Source organism: Lemur catta, chromosome 3 (assembly GCF_020740605.2).
Source record: "Lemur catta isolate mLemCat1 chromosome 3, mLemCat1.pri, whole genome shotgun sequence".
NCBI lineage: Eukaryota > Metazoa > Chordata > Mammalia > Primates > Lemuridae > Lemur > Lemur catta.
In genome coordinates, this window is record NC_059130.1 from 41393533 (window position 1) to 41406914 (window position 13382).

Here is a 13382-nt window from a genome sequence, read left to right on the forward strand (position 1 = left end):
TATGAACATGTTCTCCTTTTCCGTGTCTATAAAGGTGAAGAGGAGAATGAAGGAGTGTGGGCAGGAAAGGTGGGTCCTGCTTTCCCTAGGCCCGACTGAACTTTAGAACTTCTCTGCTAACTAAACAACACTGGGCTCTACACTTTGCTTAACCCTGGGAACTGGTCATCGGCCTTTGACCTCAGTTCTCCTCTCCTGACCAGCTCCCTCCCCCACTCTGGAACCTCAGTCAGATTTAGAGGAAAGAACCAGTTTTCAGAGGGATTGCCTCAGACCACACCATCTGCACTTGCCCGGCCGTGGAAGATTAGCAGCCATGTATTCCAGTGGGGTAGGAGCTGGCGCCGCTGGAAGGAGGTAAGGGGCGCGCTTTGCCTTCGCAGGCCCTCTCCCTGTCAAAGTTATGCCAAAGACGTCATTCAAGCGCCCACCCTCCCGCCCCCCACCTTGGGGTAAGGCCTTCCCTAAGCCACACCTTAGACCCTTAGTTAGCCTGAGAAACCAGGAGGATGTCTTCCCTTGAAAGATGCTGCAGAGCTCTGGGGCTCACAGCAGCCAGGGCACGCTCCAAGGGGAGTCCCAGAGCCCGCCATACAGCTGAAGAGGGGCAGCTTTAACCTGTGAAGACCTCCTGTCTCCTGCTTTGCTCCTTCCACTAGGTTGTCCCCCTCCCCGCCCCCCTCAAGGTCTCAGTGACCTTTGACTAAAGGGCCTAAGCCCTGTTCCCTTTTCTCACAGTGAGACTTGCTCCTCCCTCAACCCCACACTCACTCCCTGCTCGATCTGGGTTGTCACAGGAGGCTAGAGAGTGGTGGTGGCTGACCAGCTTGGTTTTTCTTTGTGCTTAACAGAGCTCCCAGGGCCTCAGCCTCCACTTGTATTTCCGAGTGTAGCCGAGGATAAAGTGGGAAACAGAAGGCAATGGAGCTGGGGAAGTGAATGGCAGGTCCCCTCTCTCCTTCATCCCGGCTCCTGTATCTCCCTCAATGCCTCCGCTTCTCTTCCACTCTGCGCCTCTGCTCTTGACACGGCTCAGAGCTGGCCTCAGACCACGCAAGAAGACAAGCCCCCTTGGCTGCCCCCAGCTTCCAGCCAGCCCCACACGTGCCCAGCAGGCCACCTCAGTGAGTCTTTTGCTGCCGGAAGACTGAGAAAACTCAGTACCCACAGACAGACTCCCTTCTCTACACCCAGGGACTGCAAACCAGCCAGGGGAAGCCCTTGGCCACCCTATCTATCTACAAAAAATATTACAAGAGATTTTTCTTTTCCAGTCTTGCTATGTTGCCCAGGCTGGTCTCAAACTCCTGGGCTCAAGCAATTTTCCCACCTCAGCTTCCTGAGTAGCCGGGATTACAGGCATTATGAGAGACATTATCACTTCGTTGGCTTCACTGGGTGTCCCAATTCTCCTAATTTACCAATCTCACTATCTCATTAAAAAGATTAGCTTCATTTACCTTTAATGAAGCCATGTTAGAAGCTACTAAAAATTGCAGGCAAAAAGGGATGAGGCAGCCAGGCGTGGTGGCTCACGCCTGTAATCCTAGCACTCTGGGAGGCTGAGGTGGGCGGATCGCTCCAGGTCAGGAGTTCGAGACCAGCCTGAGCAAGAGCGAGACCCCCATCTCTACTAAAAATAGGAAGAAATTATCTGACCAACTAAAATAGATATAGAAAAACATTAGCCGGGCATGGTGGCGCATGCCTGTAGTCCCAGCTACTCGGGAGGCTGAGGCAGTAGGATCGCTTAAGCCCAGGAGTTTGAGGTTGCTGTGAGCTAGGCTGACGCCATGGCACTCACTCTAGCCCGGGCAACAAAGCGAGACTCTGTTTCAAAAAAAAAAAAAAAGGATGAGGGCCTGAACTTAGGCAGTGGCAATAAATGGTGGGAGAACAAGGAAGCAGAATTAATCAAATCTGGGGTTTGACTGAATGAGAAGGGTGGGAGAGAGGGATCCAGGGTGGCTCCCAGGCTTCTGGACCAGATGCCAGGTGCATGAGGAGCCCTTCACTGAGGTGGAGGACACAGAAGAAAAGCAAGTGTGTGGGTAAGAATTACTAGTTCAGTCTGGTCATATTTCACCAAGGAACGTGCAGAACTTCCAGGTGGAATTCCAGCAAACAATCAGTCTGGAGCTCAGTAGAAGGATCAGAGTTAGAGCTAGCGATTTGGAAATCTTCAGCACATAAATGTTGCCTTTGCTCTTCTCATTCCTTCCTATGCTTCTTGTATTGCTGAAACCTCTGCTGCATCAATCAAAATCCTCCCCATCCTTTACGAGCAGGTTAAATGCCATACAATTAGGAGGTCTCCCCCTACTGCCCTAACTCTTTATGGGACACTGACGTCTCCTGACTAGTTTTCATGTGTACGTGTTCTGCTTACCAATAGGAAGCTTTGCATTCTTCACTTCCCCAGCATGGGGCCTTGAGCACACAATACTTCTGGCTTCAATCAGTTGATTCTCATCTCAACATGACTATGTCCAAGCAAGTGGGACGATCTACTTGCAAGGAGTCTAGGACTGGACTTGTCCTGGGCCCTTGTACGTGGTTCAAAGGCGTTAGCTCTCCTCCTGGCCACACCTGTGGTATCCTGAGGCAAGTCTGGGGGCAGTGGGGATAGAGTGTCTCCCAGCCTAGCTTAACTCGGCATTCTGTCCCCTTGTAGGAAGGTTTGTCTTCTCCCCTTGCTGCTCATTGGCCTCTGGGGCTGTGTGACCTGTCATGGGATCCCTGTGGAGGACATCTGCACAGCCAAGCCCCGGGACATTCCCATGAATCCCATGTGCATTTACCGCTCCCCAGAGAAGAAGGCAACTGAGGATGAGGGCTCAGAGCAGAAGATCCCTGAGGCCACCAACCGGCGGGTCTGGGAATTATCCAAGGCCAATTCCCGCTTTGCCACCACCTTCTATCAGCACCTGGCAGACTCCAAGAATGACAACGACAACATTTTCCTGTCACCCCTGAGTATCTCCACGGCTTTTGCTATGACCAAGCTGGGTGCCTGTAACGACACCCTCAAGCAGCTGATGGAGGTACAATCCAAAGACCTTCCGTCTAACTTGCTAGGACTGTCCTTCAGGCTTCCATAGGTCCAGCGACTCCTAACCCAACACTCCAGGCCACCAGGAGAGCTTATTGTGGGTTATGATGCCCTCTGAAAGCCAATTTTTAAAAAAATTAGGCAAGGAATTCCTACCTGGCTGTCTGCTTTTTAAATCACTTGGGCTACCTTAAAATGGGAGAAGAAGGCCTGTGTCTCTTCCAACTTCTCATTTTAGTTGTTCTTTCATTCATACGTGTATTCGTTAAAACACAGGAAAAGGGAACTTCCCCTCTGGGGACCTCAGGCATGTGGGCTCTGGCAGGTACAGATTCTAGGGCTCTATATTAAGACCTGGGGTCCAGAGAAGCCAAGAGAAGCCTGAAGAATGTGAGAGCATTTTCTGGCTCTGGGAAGTATTGATCATTTCTGATCAGTGACTTGTTTTCCCTGCCCCCCTTTTTTTGTGGGAGGGAAGTGGGGCATGATAGGAAGAAATGCCATGAATTAAGTAGCCATTAACACCACTATAATAAGTCTCGGATGGAAACACTAGCTCCCTAATCTGCCCTGGCCTTGGGTGTCTGGCAGTCTTTCTTCGGGTTGGATCATGCTTTGGAAGCAAAGACAATCAGTAGAGAGGTAGAAGGCCTTCAGCGTGCGTGGTACACAGTGCGTACTTGAGTCGCAGACGCTAAGGTCTGTGGATCTTAGGAGGATTTCCCTCCATGCTAGCGGCCAGTTTCATTGAACTTCATCACCTTTGCTCAGTCTTCTGGGATGAATTAAGCCAGTTCACTCCAAAGAAAACTGTAGCTTTAGAAACTCTTGAGACACTTAATATTGCCTTCTCCCTGCCCTTCGGTCCTCTGTATGGCGTTGATCTCAAAGCCCTTCCATATCCCCCATGTCTCTGTGCCAAACTGAGATTGTAAATGCGACCCTTCCTATAAGAACAGAAACAGAACACTGTTTCCAAAGCAAGCATGTCCTTTAGGCTCTCCTCTCTACAGAATCTTTCAATACACGACGCCACGCACTGGACAAGTGGGCGGGACTGCATCTCCCTGGAGAAAAGAGAAACTCAGCACCAGCCTTCTGGTCAAAAGCGTGATCCTCCCCCAGAAGAAATACATACTGGCATAAAATCAGGAAAACCAGAAGCAGAGAGAACAGATAAAACCAAAAGGCCTTTAGTTACCTGAGGAAAGAGAATGGAAGGGAGGGAGGGAGTAGCCACACCCTTTTTGCCTTGGGGATGGGGCAGGGTTACAGCTTCAAAGGCTGAGAGGAGCATAGAGGATCTTTAAGTCCTTTTCAACCCTGAGACTCTTATTCTGGACTGTTTAATCCCTTGCTGATGGAATCACTCTTTTCCTTTCTCACCTCCACCACCTCCACCACCAGTATCCCCAACAGCAGCTGGCCCCAGCAGACACCATAAAGTGTAACAAACTTTATGTCCCTCACAACAAGGGAGATTGTCCTGACTCCCCTCTCTGTCCAGAATCACTAAGAGGACTTTCCCCATTCCAGCTGGAAGACGTCTGTGCATTGGTCTAGAGCCCTTTAAAGACGTGAGACGGCTTCCCAGTCTCTTTCTTTGTCCCTTCATCCTTCCTACCTTTCATTCTTCTTTTATCCATCTATTCATTTAAAACACATGAGCTGAACATTAATGCTGGGCCAGGCACTGTGCTTGCAGGAGCGCACCCTGACTGGCTACCACTGGTCAGGGGCGGTGGGCACCGTGCTCACCACCCACGTGAGCAGAGCCACCCGCCACACCCACAACCATTTTCTTTTGACTTCTGCAGGTATTTAAATTTGATACCATATCTGAGAAAACATCTGATCAGATCCACTTCTTCTTTGCCAAACTGAACTGCCGACTCTATAGAAAAGCCAACAAATCCTCCAAGTTGGTATCAGCAAACCGCCTTTTTGGAGAAAAATCCCTTATCTTCAATGAGACCTACCAGGACATCAGTGAGGTGGTATATGGAGCCAAGCTCCAGCCCCTGAACTTCAAGGTGAGTTGTAGATGTTATTCCTGACCTCAGAGTTCTTCCTCTCTACCCAGAAAAACAGGGTCCACATCGACACTGCTATGCTAGCTGAAGACTGGTAGAGGGCTGCCTGCAAGTCAGACCCCCTGGGATACTTATTCTTATTTGAAACCTGAGATATCAGTAGTGTCTCCACCCCAGATTGTAGTGGCTGCTCTTAAAGCCTTGTGTAAACAATCAATTCTTCATTTCATTCATCCACCTCAAATATATACCAAAAGGTATTCTGAAGATGCCAGTCCTGTAAGGTATCTTATTTAAACAGCATGGTCAAATAAAATTGGTATATGATACATGTTATATTCTCCTCTTGGAGACTTATGAAGCACACAAGCCTAACAAGTGTTCCGAGAAGTTCTGTGACAGAAAAATCTATTGGCTTGTTTCAATCAGAATTTCTCAAACCTATTTGACCCCATGGGCATTTCCCTCCTCCTCCCAACCCACCACCCCCACCATCATCCATAGCTTTCCATGGAACATGTTTTGGAAACTCTACCTTCGTGAGCTCAGGTTTTCCAAAGTCGGAGAAGATAATATTTTATCTTCTTTTTCCCAGACCGTTTTCTCATTTCTTCCTTCCAGTTCTTTATTTTTTCCTATTTCTACTTTTTTCCCCTTTTTTCTTCTGATACTGTTTATTAATTATATGAGAGACTCACGGCGCCATGTTAGATATGCAAGGTTTCCCCAGTTTGAGTTAGAGCGATGGCTTCTTAATCAAACAGCGGGAAAGGGCAGAGGGGTGGTGAGCAAAATAAAATGCTGTATGGGGAAATGGAGGAGCCAGTTAAATAGCACAGGTGGGTAGGTTTGTCTCCTGTTCTCCTCAGGAAAATGCAGAGCAATCCAGAGTGACCATCAATGAATGGGTGTCCAATAAGACAGAAGGCCGCATCACTGACGTCATTCCTGCAGGAGCCATCGACGAGCTCACTCTTCTGGTGCTGGTTAACACCATTTACTTCAAGGTACTCAAAACGTCCCCGGAGAGACCTTGGGCCTTCCTCTTGCTCTTTGGCTTGCCCTCTTTCACACCATCGGATATGTGTACATAGATCCCTTCTGAGAAATGGTCCATGCATCGTCTGGGCAGACATATACATCTGCAGAGAGCCCAGAACCTTTAGAGCTATGGCTGCTGGGCTGAGGTCCAAGGGGGCCCGGTAGTGTCCCCAGGCTTGGGGAAGAATGTGCACACACACAAACCCAGCACACCCAGCTGCAAGGTATGCGTGGTGATAAACTTTCATATATGTGTGACGATTTTTGCTGTCCAGTTAACTCCATTTTGAAAACTAGGACAAAATGACAGAGTCTATTGACAGTCCTCAGTGCTGAGATTTTCCCATCATCCGGAGCAGCTTCTACAGTGACTCAAAGTTCCCCTTGCCTGAAGCCTCCGAACCTCCAGGTGCCAGGCTCACCTCAGACAGACTTGGCAGAATCCCTGTTATTTGACCATGCAGATGGCCTTGTCTTCCTCAGAGGGAGAGCTCGAAAGACTCTTTCAACTTGGTTCCATTTGGGAAGGAGAAGGAAGAAAGCAGAGGGAATAAACAGGTCACTGACATCAGGAGGACCACCAGTCTAAGGCAGGTGGAACTGTGGCATCTTGTGCCCATCCTGGCTCGGGCTCCATATGCATTCTTCCCTCCCACATGGCCCAGGGCATTAGCCAGTCACTGCTATCATCAGGGTTCCCTCTCCTCAAGAATAGAGTTGATTGTGTTTCCACAGTGTGCATTGCCCTTTATAGTTTGCAGAACAATTTGCCATTTGTTAGCCCTCTTGAGCCTCACAACTCACAAATGAGACCTTGGGCCACTTGGACAGTTTACTTAGTTTTAAATCCTGGCTCTTCCATTTCCAAGTGTGTGAACTTGGGTGAGTTACCTAAGACCTTCCTCTGCCCAAATTTCTGCATCTATGAAATGGTAACAATGGTACAGCTACTTCATAGGATTACCGAGGAGATTGAATAAGTTGATGCATGTAAAATGCTCAGAGTAGGGCCTGGTGCACAGTGAACATTCTATAAATATCAGCTATCACCAGCTCCTAATTTTACAGATGAGAAAACACCACTCACAAGAGTTAAATGACTTGTCCCAAAATCAGAGAGCCAGAAAGTGATCAGAAATGATAATTTTCAAAAGCCTTTTATCCAGGAGTCCCTCCCACTCTGAGCAGGAAGTCAGTCAGGACTCATCCTCTGCCTGGCAGGGCTTCCAGATGACCCCCTGGGATTGTTACCTGTGTCTGGCTTTTATCCTCAGAGGCAGAGCCCAGAACTTTGTGGGTTGCCTCTTGGAAAAGAGGCTGGTGGGAGGCAGACAGCAAAAGGCAATTAGATTTAAACTCAAGAAGAGACTTGCAAAGAGGCATATAGGTTGTTCTTGGTTTTAGTTTTTATTTTGCTGATTATAATAGCAAATATCCACTGCTGAAAATCTGGGAAATACAGAAAAGTACACAGAAAAAAACCCACTCATAATTCCATTACTCTGACATAGTCATCATTAACCTTTTCATGCATATCCCTCCAATCTTTTTTCCTAATAATTATACATTAATGCAGTAATATGATGTGAATGTGTCCTGTGTCGATAAATATTCTCCTAGGGATGTTTTGTTCTTGCTTTGTGATTCTCCGACTTGGTGTCTTCTTTCAGGGCCTGTGGAAGTCAAAGTTCAGCCCTGAGAATACAAGGGAAGAGCTGTTCCACAAGGCTGATGGAGAGACTTGTCCAGCATCTATGATGTACCAGGAAAGCAAGTTCCGCTATAGGCGTGTGGCTGAAGGCACCCAGGTGCTTGAGTTGCCCTTCAAAGGTGATGACATCACCATGGTGCTTGTCCTGCCCAAGCCTGAGAAGAGCCTGGCCAAGGTGGAGCAGGAGCTCACCCCAGAGGTGCTGCAGGAGTGGCTGGATGAGTTGGAGGAGGTGATGCTGGTGGTCCACATGCCCCGCTTCCGCATCGAGGATGGCTTCAGCTTGAAGGAGCGGCTGCAAGACATGGGCCTTGTTGATCTGTTCAGCCCTGAAAAGTCCAGACTCCCAGGTTAGTATAAGAAGGCGTTTCCTCCTATCTCTACCTCCAAGGCAGTCTGACCAAAATTGGAAGAGTTGGAGAAAAAACAAAAAAGAGCAACAAGTCAGGACACCTGGATTCTGATCTGGGTTCTACTGCTAACTTGTGGAAATCCCTTTCCCTTTCGAGGCCTCAGTTTCCTCTTCTGTAAAAGCAGGAGTTTGCTCTTGGATCTCTGTGGGCCCAACCAGCACTGGTACCCTATGAGTCTGCATCTGACAGGAGATGGGACCAGGTGGAGAAGAATTTGAAAAGGCATTGGAATAGAGAGCAAAGAGACATATTAAGAGCTGGGGACATGTGGGTCCTACAGAACAGGCCTGACATTTAATGAATAGTCTTTCGTCTGACATTCCAAAGGGCTCATGTGCTTTCCTTAAGATCACTGGGGATAGATATAGCCAACCTTTTCCCAGTTGTGATACTTCAGTTGGCATTAAAAATAGGCAATAAAATATCTTTGTAAAAAAGATGTTTACGATGTTAGGGAATTGGATTTATCCTTATTTGGGCTGTTTTTAAACTCGTTCTGAAAACTAAAACTGTTGCTGAACCGGAAAGAAAGATGTTCCTACTACATGCAGTGAGTTTTTCTTCAAGGACAGAGTCCTGTCCTCCCCACAGCCTCAAAGAACTGAAGCCTGACACTAAATTCACAGGTGTCAGTCTGAACAGGTCCAAAGTACTTTATTATTTTCAACGTATATTCATTGTGGGGGGTATCATTAGGTGAAGATCCAGGATTTCTTCTATTTTCCAAAAAAGCCCCAAAGGACCTCTTAATTCAAACTAAATTCCTGTCTGTGGGTTGAAGCCAACTTTCTCCCATTTCACAGAGCCTTCTTTGCTTTTCCTTCCAGGTATTGTTGCAGAAGGCCGGACCGACCTCTATGTCTCAGATGCATTCCATAAAGCGTTTCTTGAGGTGAGTACACCTCCCTCCCCTGGCTCTTCCCATGCTGCTTTTCTTATTATTCAGTACAGCAGTATCTTGTGAGATTTATAACTTTTGAGTTCTTACTCCACTCGCTTCTAGGGTATAGGTGGCAGATGCATGCACAGCAGGACACAACTGCGGGAAAGGCATGTTTCTAGTGCCCATCACTTCCCAGATCGGTAGCCCTCTCCTCCATGAGGATGCTACAGCCCTCCCCTGAAACACTCACGGTCCGGTTGTTCTACCCTCTCCTCCACTCCCTCTCTTGCTGCTGGTCAAGTGGGAACACAGACATTTGGAGGAGGGTGACGTAGGCAAAGGAGCCAGCAAAGGCCACTAAGAAGGAGTTCAGAGGAGGAGAACCAGGAGAGCATGAGGTCATGGAAACCCAGGGAGGAGTTTTAAGAGAATGGAAAGAGCATTTAGTAAGGAGACCGGAGAGTGACCGGTTTACTTTCCCTGAGGACAGAATGGGGTGGGCACGTGCAAAGGGAAGGTAAGAAAGGGGAACTGGTGAGTGTGGATCAGTGTCTTAAAGCGTGTTCTGGAGGACTAGAGCACTAGACTACACTACAAGAAACAAAGTTACGTGGTCAAATAAATGTATATCCTCTTCTTCGGAGAGTAACAAGACCTGCTGGCATGCTGAGGTCTGGGAAGTCCCACAGTGAGGAAAACAGTTGAATATTGTTAACCTAGTGTTCCCCCAACTGAGATGTGCATGGAACCCTGTGTTAGAGTATTAGCTACGTCCAGCCTATGGAACTTCTGGTTCTCAAATGCTAAACTATGGACATTAGTCATCTCAGAAGTTTCATCTTTGGAGATTCTGGGATCGGTCCTGAGAATCTGAAAATTTATAAAGCTTCTCAGAGGATGCTGATGCACAATGAGATCTTGGAATTACTGGCGTAGACTATTCTTTGCAGGAGCCAGGCTGCAAGGGAAAGGAGCTAGAGAAGTTCATGGGACTGAGGAAATTGCAAAGAAGATTGTAGTCAAAGGATGCAGAACACGGTGCTAGTAAATGTGGTTCCAGGGCCCAAGCTCAGTGGGAAATGTTTGGTTTGGAGGAAACTGGAGGGGTCAAGGGACATGAGGAAGTCAGATTAATTTCAATGGGAGTGAGGAAATGTGATAGCTTGAAAGAACAGAAGGGTATAGTCTAAGAAAATGATGCAGAGCAGTTCTGAGAGATGGCAAGTCCAAGGTGTAGCCATGGGACTGGTTTGCTTAAATAGAATGAAGGTAATGCTCATTGGTTTGGATGAGAAGAGAAAAATGGGAGGGTAGGGTGTTGAATGGGTCTCCTACCAAGATATTTTAATTGTCTAGGTCAAATGGTAGCAGGACTTGGGGTGGACAGGAAGGCTAGGTTCCCAAATCCTCAGTGTGGATACAGAATCTATAGGACAATGATGGCAATGACCTGTAGGACAACAGCAAGAGTACAAGGATGTATCTCAGAACAAGGCATTTTACATGAGTACTAGATTAATGGTTTGGAAGTTAAAAAAGGACACTGTTTTTACCTTCTTCCATGTGGGCTTTTTTTTTTTTAGAAGAACGAACAGTTAGGATGACTGCAAGGGAAGTTGAGTCCTCAGGGTTTTAACTTTCATTGTAAATCCTCTTGTGAGTAGCCCAATTGGAAGTGGTCATCGCAGATCTCCTTGAAGCCTTTGAGGTACTATTAGGCAGAAGCAGAGGTCTGGATTCATTTTACCCACCTGAGCTAAACAATGATGCATAATCCCTCCAGGACTACTGGAACAAAGTTCTTTTCCTTAAAAACCTTAGGAACCTATAATAAACAGGTGCCCAACTGATTGTTGATCTCCCGAGAAGCATTAAATACCAGAACCTGATTTGAATCATGAAAAAGCTCTAGTCTGCTCATAAATTTAGTCCTAAAATGAGCATGAAATAGATAATATGGAAAAATATAGGGTAAGGAAGAAAGAAGGAAGGAAGGGAAGGCGTGAGGGAGGAAGGAAACATCATTAACCAACTCCACAAAGCTCAGGGATCTGAAGTGCTTTTCTTAAGAGGCAGAAATGGAGTTTCAGTGATTTTCTGGGTCCCTAGGCAAAATTTCTTGAGGGTGTCTCCTTCTAGACCTGTGGCAATTCTGTTTATCAGCTAAGTTCAAATATTGTTGCTTCAGTCTACTACTCCAAGAAAAACTCATCTCATCCAGCCAGAGGGGCCCTCCTCTTTTCATAGGCCCTAGGTCCTGAGTGGCTGTTGGCAGTAGTTGTATCCGGGACCCTTATGCTCCAAGAGTAAAACTATTTCAATTATAGAGTTCTGATCTTGAGTCAAAATCTCTTTTAGCAGCTTGTACCAAAAAGAAAAAAAAAAAAACCCTCTGTAACACCATGTACAATGGTGCCAGCCAGAAATGTGACAATCTGTGCACAGATTTCGGGTTTATGCATTAGGTGCCTTACATTCGCTGGATGAAAGAATGAGTAAAGTAGGGTTTTGGAGGGAACCCAACCTGACTCACCTGTACTTTTTACTGGAAAGCAGCCTTTTGGGGAATTGCTCTGTTTGTGGATGATTTACCTGCCAATAATGAACTGCAGAGAGGCTAATGTAGCAGTTTTGCTTCCTATGTGATCTGCAGGTAAATGAGGAAGGCAGTGAAGCAGCAGCGAGCAGTGTCGTCTTGATTGCTGGCCGCTCTCTGAACCCCAACAGAGTGACCTTCAAGGCCAACAGGCCCTTCCTGGTTTTTATAAGGGAAGTTCCTCTGAACACTATTATCTTCATGGGCAGAGTAGCCAACCCTTGTGTTAACTGAAGTGTTCTTATTCTTTGTGCCTCTTCCTACTTTGGTTTGTGAATAGAAGTAAAAATAAATGCAACTACTCCCATCTCACAATTATCAATGGACTGTGACACCTGAAATGAAGACAAGCAAAAAGGGAAAAGGATAGAGACACTATTGGAGCATTTGAAAAAATGATGTTTTCAATTGTTCTCCACCCAGGGACCATATCTGGGTCAAGCAAATGAAAGAGGGAGATACGTTACTACTTGATCTTGAAAGATGGTACACATCCAGAAAGGGCAGGGGGAGCTTGAATTCTCAGTATGCCATCACATTAAAAAAAATCCAAAAATTTAAACAAATTAATCTCTATATACAGAAAAGACAGATTCAAATTTGAGTATTAAACCATTTAATTCTCAAACCACTCACATGCATAATGTTCTTTTACACAGTGTTAAAATAAAGAGGAAAATGCATTTTTATACAAACAGAATTTCAAGTATACATTAATAGACTTTTCAGATTGCTAACCAAGTTGCTAAAATTTCATTCACATTGTTCTTAAAGCTGTTCAACGAGAAAGCTTTTGCTAAACTGCTTTAAATATGTTTATATAAACCCATATTTTCACTCTTTCTTTGAATCTCCCTCCCCTAACCCCAGTCTCTGCTCACCCTCCTGCCCTCCCCCCTCCTCCAACATGACAGGGCTCCTAGCAGACATGCAACCCCACCAAGAACTATTGGCTTGTCATCAGGGGTAGGACAGAATCCACAGGAGGAGAGACTGAGAACATCTGTTAAATTAAGGGAGAACAAATCTGATACTTAGAAATGACACAAATCAGGACTATATCTTAGAGCCTTTGTGTTTTCATTTGACTTTTAATCAAAAAAACTCAGCCTCCCACAAAACAACACAGAAGTTTCTGATAATTTGGTAGCTGAGAAAATAATGTATTAGGTATTTTTTTTCCCCAGTGAAACTTCCAAAATCAGGATAGGCATTTTGAACTTTTTTTCAATTTGATGGTTGTTTCTTTTTCCGTTTGGCAAGAAGTGGGGGCAGCTTAAAAACAGATGTCATTATATTTGTGTTTACATTAAGGAATTTGGTTAATTTCGTAAGGTCTGGCAAGAGTTCTCCCTCCTTGACTCTCCTCCTGAAGTAATCTGGCTTCAGGGCTGGGAACAGTCACTCTCCTTAGGAATTAAAGTGCATTTTTTCAGTAAAAGGGGATAATGGGAAGTCATGGTTTATAGTTAAGTGATAATGATTAAAGGAGGGTGGGGTGAGAGAAAATCCTATTCCTACATATAGGTATTTATAATTAAGGTTATAATAAAAACTGATATTCTTAGGAAATAAGATGCACAAAGCCGGTCCAGCACCCTCAGTGGTGCAAGAGCGCTGTCCTGGCTCACTGACTGTTCTTGGGCATCTTTA

The 13382-nt window shown here is 46.0% G+C and overlaps 1 protein-coding gene across 1 annotated transcript; it reads left to right on the forward strand.

Moving 5' to 3' along the window:
• The first annotated feature begins 224 nt into the window (after window positions 1-224).
• SERPINC1 (serpin family C member 1) lies at window positions 225-12041 on the forward strand. The gene is made up of 7 exons (XM_045547328.1): window positions 225-357; window positions 2675-3044; window positions 4870-5085; window positions 5955-6092; window positions 7797-8187; window positions 9078-9142; window positions 11787-12041. Exons 1-7 carry the CDS (start codon window positions 317-319, stop codon window positions 11961-11963), a joined length of 1398 nt encoding a protein of 465 aa, XP_045403284.1. The 5' UTR covers window positions 225-316; the 3' UTR covers window positions 11964-12041.
• Window positions 12042-13382: the final 1341 nt, after the last annotated feature.

What these genes read in the sequence shown, in the direction of transcription:
- SERPINC1 (XM_045547328.1), top strand. Translation starts at nt 317, where the DNA reads ATGTATTCCAGTGGGGTAGGAGCTGGCGCCGCTGGAAGGAG. An exon ending in GCTGGCGCCGCTGGAAGGAG is followed by an intron (nt 358 to 2,674) that starts GTAAGGGGCGCG and finishes GTCCCCTTGTAG; the next exon opens with GAAGGTTTGTCTTCTCCCCT. An exon ending in CCCTCAAGCAGCTGATGGAG is followed by an intron (nt 3,045 to 4,869) that starts GTACAATCCAAA and finishes TGACTTCTGCAG; the next exon opens with GTATTTAAATTTGATACCAT.